Here is an 8,175-nt window from a genome sequence, read left to right as displayed (position 1 = left end):
GAAAGAGAGCGTTCATTATTAGAACGGGCTCACGTGAGACGTCTACTCCAGCCAATCAGAACACTCAGACGCATTCACATCTGCACTGTTTATGAAAATAAAAGCCTTTGAATATTTTTTCTGACACATTTAGCTTCTAGATGTTAGTCAGATAATGTTTCTATGTTCATTCTTAATGCCAACGGTGTAGAAATTATTGATAAAATCAGGGCTTAATTTGTGCCGGAACACGCCGGAGACGGCACCTCTGAAATCTGATCCGGCACCTGATTGTACCGATCCCCCTCCTCAACCGCCTTCATCCCCTGTCTGCTGTTCACTTTCTTTCGCAACTCCCCAACACTCTTCACTTTCGTCAACGACAACCCCCCGCTCTTCACTTTCGTCCTTCGTCCGCGAAACCCCTCCGCCTTCCAACGACACCCCCCGCCATCCAACCCCCCCGCATATTATGTACATCTCAACATGCGAAAGTTTTCCTTCAAATAATTTCATCGAAGTTGTTCACAATACTTATACATCCACAGAGTTTGTAATGTAGTCAATTGTGTAAGCAATTAACTGCGGTTTGCGCTTCTGTATTTGGATGTCTCTGGGATAAGCTGCATGAATGCTAAAGATTGCTGAATAAAAGTGCCTTTACAAATACAACCGCAGCCCTTTGGAGCTCATTTCTGGTTAATGATGTCAGAATTTACCGGTATTTTGGAATAGATGTGTGATTGGTCTTTTCTGGAAAAATTCCGTAACGTTCTTGCCTGTGTGAACAGCGCTTTTGTTAATTTACCAGTAAAGTCGTTCTGGTAATTTTTCAGATATTTACCAGTATCACTGTGTGAAAGGGGCTAATGATCCAAAACACATTCTTGAATGATTTCAGAGAAAGAAAGTCAAGCTGTAGAATGGCCCACCCAAACACCTGACTTAAATCCAATAGAGAATACGAAATAAAGCTTAAATTTGATAGACGAGACCCACAGAACCATCAAGAGTTTTACACCCTGTTTAAATCTGTGAGAAACTCTCACCTGAGCAACACATGTGACTTCATTCTCCATATAAGATGCGTCTTTAAGCACCAAGTTAGCCTTTTATATAAAGTATTAAACACATATGAGTAGTCCAGCAATTTCACCTTGAGTCAATTCATTGCTATTACACACAACTCATTTTTCAGATTTGTTTTGCTTTATTTTTAAGTTTGTTTTGTTTGGGTTTTCACCAAAATCTGGTTCAATTCAATCTCAACAGCTCCTTCAGAAATAATATTCCCAGGAATAAACATGACATGTTCAATATTTATTTCCCCGTCTGTAAAACAGGCATTGATTTCCTACAAGTTTTGCGATCTGAAACCCTGTTTTCCCTGTCTCCTCTTGCAGGGAGTGAAGTGTTTTGACTTCAGCTGCTCTCTCGGTCTGCTGGTAACTGCTGGAGTGGGTCCGGCTGTCAGACTGTGGAACCGATATGTGACCTCCCGCCCGACCGCAGTCCTGCGCAGTCACCAGACCACTGTGGTGGATGTGGTTATTCACCAGGCTCTGGGCAAGATCTTCAGCTACTCTAAAGATGCTGTTAGTTTTCCACCTACTAAATGTCAAAATGGAAAACAGATAGGTGATAACATGATGATAACAGCCTTCTGAGCCTGCCAGTAAGCGCAGAAGGCCCCTACTGGCCCATATCTATCAGCTGATAACCACTGATAACGCCCATTCAATTGAGTGATAACATTTGAAGCGAGTGTGAAAAACACTTTATATGCAATGAAATTAAAAAGCTTAATGGACCCTTTTCTCTTTCTGTAGGTGCTGAAAATTTGGGATATTCCGTCTCAGCAATGCGTAAAAACACTCCACCTGAATTTCCCCAATATCCAAGCGGGTGTTAGTCCAGAGCAGGGCAGCTTCCCTCTTCTCCTCAACCTGAGCTCAGATCCAGTGCTGCTGGTGACCTGTAGAGAGTATGTGGCCCTGCTGCAGCTGGACAAGACAGAAACCAGAAGCAGGTCTGACCTGTACACCTGCGCCCTCTATAATCCTCATCTTCAACAGGTTGGTTACAATCACTCCATATTACTGTAAAAACGTACAACGTAAACGTAAAACGTTTTAAAGATGGCCACCGAGTGAAATGACTTGCCTTAAAGGGACTTTGCTTATATTTATTTATGTAGCAACGTGTTCCCGTGACATGTCATTTCATTCCACGTTATGCCAACACATGTAGTGGAATGGCAATAAAGCTCAACTTGACTTGAACTTTAAATTGGGTTTAGTTGATGGTTTGTGGATGAACATTACTGATTGTTATCTCTGTCTAGGTAATCACAGCCTGTGCTGACTCCACATTGACTGTGTGGGATGTGAAAACAGGCATTAGGAGGATGGAGATCAGGAACGCTCACGGTAATGAGGAGGTTTCTTGTATGGCTCTAGATGTTCACCAGCGCAGACTGATTACTGCAGCCACCAATGGCACTATCAAGGCAAGTGTGGGTACAAAAAATCCTCATACAGATGCATTAGTAGTGATCGGAGGGCAAAGGTTTTCAGTTTCCTTGACAGATGATCAGGGCTTTGTAGTAGTAAATTAGCAAGTGACTGTATAATGCATGGCTGTAAATGCAGGGCTAAATGTTATGTCATTTTTCGGTCGCTTTTCCGGGGCAGGGTCGCGGGGGCAGCAGTCTTAGGAGAGAACTCCAGACTTCCCTCTCCCCAGACACTTCCTCCAGCTCCTCCGGGGGGATCCCTAGGCGTTCCCAGGCCATCCGAGAGACATAGTCCCTCCAGCGTGTCCGGTGGGACGTTCCTTGAACACCTCCCTAGGTAGGCATATAGGAGGCATCTGAAACAGATGCCAGAGCCACCTCAGCTGACTTCTCTCGATGTGGAGGAGCAGCGGTTGTACTCTGAGCTCCTCCCGGGTGACAGAACTCCACACCTTGTCTATAGGTGTGCGCCCTGCTACCCTGCGAAGGAAACTTATTTCAGCCGCTTGTATCCAAGATCTCGTCCTTTCGGTCTTGACCCAAAGCTCATGACCATAGGTGAGAGTAGGAACGTATATTGATCGGTAAATCGAGAGGTTTACCTTTCGGTTCAGCTCCTTCTTTACCACAACGGACCGGTGCATCAACCGCATTACTGCTGCCGCTGTACCGATCCGCCTGTCAATCTCACGCTCCATCCTTCCCTCACTTGTGAACAAAACTCCAAGATACTTGAACTCCTCCACTTGGGGTAAGGACTTTCCTCCAACCTGGATATTTGTAGGGCTAAATGTCATTGTCACTACATTACCACAATTTTAAGTTAAAAACAAAGTCCATTTAATTGCACAGAAACCTGTCTTGTTAGATGATGCATGATAAAGTAGAACAATACTTACACGAAATCCTGAAATACTTGTTGAAATCATAGTTGTTAACATTGATTTTGGAATGAAGTGTGTAAAATTACGCAAGTGACATTTGAACAAATATCGCTGTGTAAATTAACAGTACATACTGTATATATTTATCTACAAGTAGTGACGCTACTAGCTTAACTACATTTCTCAGTTGCGTGGCTATAGCGTCGCTACTTTCTAAATCAAATAGCTTTTTAGTCACGAAGCTATTTCATTAGTTTAGTAGCGCAGTAGCGTACACACAAGCTACATTTACTGATCGTGGATCAATAAGTGACGGCACCGACATTCACTGAGCTGTGAGGCCGGTGTCCAGCCGATGGAAATAAATCCAAAACTGCGTCCCAAATCGCATACTTATGCACTATTCTACGCCATTTTATAGTGTAAATAGTGTAAGTAGTGTGTTCACACTGAAAACTCTAAAAATATTAAGTGCACTTTAATTACCCGGATGATGCACTCATTCAGCCGCTAAAATGAAGTGTGTAATGATGGACACTTCACGCACTCAACGACCGCAGGTTTGCTTACGTAGCGGAAGGGGTGGAGCTATCGGACGCACATGTTAAATAACTTTATTTATTTTGGATGGTGAAAGCAAAATTCTCCCACGAGAGGGATTATAGCACCTCCCGATGGTAAATGCGGCAATACTTGCGGCAGGTATTATTTGATAATTCGGTTGTTTATTTCATTGATTTGGCAACCATTAAACGTCATCAGGGAAATGGTTTGAATTTCCGCTTAGTAAAAAAACATTAGTGTGCCATTTAGGACAACACTACATACATATACTATCCTGTTGAGTGTGTAAGTGCATAAGTACTTGGTGCATGAGTGCATAGTGTATAGTGTGCCATTTGGGACGCAGCTCATATGATAGGGAGAAGGATGATTTCTTCTTCCTGTTTTACGGTGTTCGACAACAAACTTTTTGGTGCGTTTCTGCTACCTCTGGTGAAACTTGCTTGATGGAAAGATGACTGAGGTAGAGGAGTTATTTCTGACGCAGGATTCCTTGGGACCAAACCTCAAGAAGTACATGCTAAGATGCAATAACTTAATATCTGATGCTGTGCTCAAAAAATAAAAAATACATTAGTATATATAACACTATAATGCTTGTTACAATATATATATATATATATATATATATATATATATATATATATATATATATATATATATATATATATATATATATATATATATTATCAAAAATATTGTCCTTTACTATAAATGACTATAGTATTTAAAATGTGTAACACCTGAATTTTTGTTTTAGCTGTTATGTACTATAATGTGTTTCTGTTTAGTACAGCACATTAATTACAGTACATTATTCAACTGAACTATTATGCCTCATTTGTTTCATTTACAGTTTTATTGATCACTAAGATATGGATTTAAGTTGCTTCGATTTAAAAAATAAAAATTGTAAAAATAGCTTAAATGCAGCTAAGCTACTTTTTCCATGTAGCTTTTAGCTTAGCTTGCTACATTTCCGAGGGGGTAGCTTTAGTGTAGTTAAGCTACGTTTTAAGTAGAGTAGCTAATAGCTTAGCTGTCACACAACCAGCGATCGCTTTCCAGAGATCGCTGGTTCTCACACGAACACCAGGACTACACTTCCGCATTTTCCAGGACTACATTTTCATACATGCACTGCTCCCAGACACCCATGCTCATTCATCTGCTTGATTGCACACACCAGCTGAACCCTGTCAGAGACTGATAACATACCATACATAAACCACTCATTCTCTTACCCTGGTTGCCGAGTCTTGTTTACCCTAGTGTGACTTTACAACGCGGTTCCTTGTCTTGTCTCTCCGTGTTAGACCTTAGCCTTGCATCCCTGTTATCCTGTTTAGCCGCCTGCCTTGTGACCTGTTGCCTGTTTATACTACGACGATTTTGGATTTGCCAGCATATACTCGTTTGTACCTGATTTGACCACTGCTTGCCTGACGCTGAATAAACCTGCTTATTGAATCTTACCTTCTGTTGTATCTGTCACTCCACCCCAGTCGTTACATTAGCTCACTACATTTGTCAAGTAGCTTGCCCGACACTGATATCTAGTATATGACATGATTAGCTTTACTGTGTTTTTTTCAAAATTCTTTTTAAAATATTTCCCACATGATGTTTAGTAGAGCAAGGAAACTTTTCAAAGTATTTCCTATTGGATTTTTCCATGGATAAAGCCTTTTGTCTTTAAATTTGGCTGTAATAAAAAGGGGGAAAAATTATACTGCTAAGGTCAATTTTATTAGTCCTCTTTGGAAATATATGTTTTTAGATTATTAAAACTATTATATTGAAAAAAATCTTCTGTCCATTAAACAGCACTTGGGAAATATTTGAAAAAGAATGTAAATGACAAAGAAAGGTTAACACGTCTTTAATCAACTATTCATTCATTCATTCATTTGTATTTATAAATTCATCTGTATTAATATATGATTTTTCAATTGATTACTTAATTTATTTAAAGTCTAAAAAAGCTAAAAATATAAAAATATAACAATTCCTTATATAGATATTTCTCCCCTTGCTGCTGACTGCCTATTAGTAACAGTGATCTTTCATTGCTGTAGGTGTGGAACCTTCTGAATGGCCTCAATCTTCATAATCTAGAGCCGGTCTCCAACAAAGAAGTCACAGGGATCATCTGTCATCATGATGACCAGCTTCTGGCCACAGGCTGGAGTCGACTGATCACTCAGTACAGCATTGCATTTTCAAGCGTAAGAGCCGTGTATCTCTTAAACACTCCATACAGAAATCTGATGCATACATGGAAATACTGTATATGAAAAAAACATATATGATGTACAGGTTCATATTTGGATTCAAATATTTTTCCAACCGCTAGAATTACAAATATGGACATACTGTACACTCAATGGCCACTTTATTAGGTACACCTGACTAGTACCGGGTTGGACCCACTTTTGCCTTCAGATCTGCCTTAATCCTTCAACAAGGTACTGGAAATATTCCTCTGAGATTTTGGTCCATGTTGACATGATAGCATCACGCAGTTGCTGCAGATTTGTGGTCTGCACATCCATGATGCCAATCTCCCATTCCACCACATCCCAAAGGTGCTCTATTGGGTTGAGATCTGCTGACTGTGGAGGCCATTTGAGTACAGTGAACTCATTGTCATGTTCAAGAAACCAGTCTGAGATGATTCGCGCTTTACGACATGGTGCGTTATCCTGCTGCCATCCGAAGATGGAGACACTGTGGTCATAAAGTGATGGACATGGTCAGCAACAATACTCAGGTAGGCTGTGGTGTTGACAAGATGCTCAATTGGTTCTAATGGGCCATTATAAAATATCCATAATTGGATGTGCAGCCGACAAATCTGGAGCAACTGTGTGATGCTATCATGTCAATATTGACCGAAATCTCTTAGGAATATTTCCAGTACCTTGTTGAATCTATACCATGAAGGATTAAGGCAGTTCTGAAAGCAAAAGCAGGTCCAGCCCGGTACTAGTAAAGTGTACCTAATAAAGTGGCCGGTGATTGTATATTTGAAATTATAGCTAATATATTTACACATATATGTACATTTTTATAATTCCAGTGGTTGGATAAATATTAAGTATACTGTAAATGGTGATTTTGTTTTAAATAGATTTTTTTTTAAATGTTGCATATATGACATTTTATTTAGGTAAATTCCAAGTATAAACTAGTAACTCATAAGTAGGGCCAAATGAAATCTGCAGACGTTTTTTGCTATTTCTGCTGAGAACTTTGGTAAAAATCTGCGGATTTCTGCAGAATTATTTTGGGAGTATCATAACTAAAACCTTATAATATGAAATAAAAAATAGCCTTTTTAACTTGTATTTAATGTTTTAAATGCATATCCAATTAGATCCACTTTATTTAGTAAACAAAGCAGGTCTCACATATAATATATCTAATAAAAGACAAAAAATATTACTGTACAAACTGTATTGTACATAAATCAGATAAACATTTTCATATTAGTCAATAATATTACTGAAATTAATAAAAAAAATTGAATAATTATAGATTTACACACATTCACTCAAGTAAATAAACAGAATTAATGATGGGCTAAAAATCTGCGGGAATTCTGCGCGCACAGATTCCATGTGGGCCTACTCATAAGTAATTTGCATATACTACAATATATCAGATTTGTATGTGAGACACACCAAAGGCTACATACTGTAAAAGCAAAAAAGGCTTTCAGCCAGAACAGACACACTTAATGTACATGTTTTCCAGTTCGATTCAAATGGGTGTGTAGTGCTTTTGTGGTCACACCTTAAGACGTCTATGGGTTTTAATGGAGGTCTGACACAGCAGATGTGATGTTTACTGAAGTGTATCTGTGAGTACAGGACATCTACATTAAAGCAAACCTGTCCTGGAAGTCTGGTTGTCAGCACAGCGAGGATATCCTGGCTATGGATCACTGTCCCGTGCTGGGGCTTCTGGCTACTGGGAGTTACGATGGAGAGATCATTATATGGGCCCTTGCTCTTCAGAAGCCCTTCACAAGAGTGCAGACGTTAGTATGAAATCAGATCAGATATGCTATTTAAAACAGTTTGCTTCCTTATTTGGAGAATAATAGTTTTAATTCATAATAGTTTTGATTTATTTTATCTTTGCCATGATGACAGTAAATAATATTTGACTAGATATTTTTTAAGAAGGTAGTATTCAGCTTAAAGTGACATTTAAAGGCTTAATTAT

At 39.3% G+C, this 8,175-nt stretch overlaps 1 protein-coding gene across 13 annotated transcripts in view; it reads left to right on the top strand.

Annotated features, from left to right (window-relative positions):
• The window catches only part of LOC103911894 (cilia- and flagella-associated protein 337), a 42,451-nt gene that overhangs the window by 12,058 nt on the left and 22,218 nt on the right, over positions 1-8,175 (top strand). For all 13 annotated transcript variants that reach the window (XM_087275540.1, XM_087275547.1, XM_087275541.1 and 10 more), the window contains 5 exons: positions 1,383-1,574; positions 1,809-2,054; positions 2,324-2,488; positions 6,021-6,170; positions 7,818-7,987. In XM_087275540.1, the coding sequence (XP_087131666.1) occupies positions 1,383-1,574; positions 1,809-2,054; positions 2,324-2,488; positions 6,021-6,170; positions 7,818-7,987 (923 nt within the window). The remainder of the gene's footprint in view (positions 1-1,382; positions 1,575-1,808; positions 2,055-2,323; positions 2,489-6,020; positions 6,171-7,817; positions 7,988-8,175) is intronic.

This window comes from Danio rerio, chromosome 12 (genome assembly GCF_052040795.2).
Source record: "Danio rerio strain M-AB ecotype USA chromosome 12, GRCz13ab, whole genome shotgun sequence".
NCBI lineage: Eukaryota > Metazoa > Chordata > Actinopteri > Cypriniformes > Danionidae > Danio > Danio rerio.
Note: the sequence above shows the minus strand (reverse complement) of the source record. Positions and strands in the feature narration are given on the sequence as shown.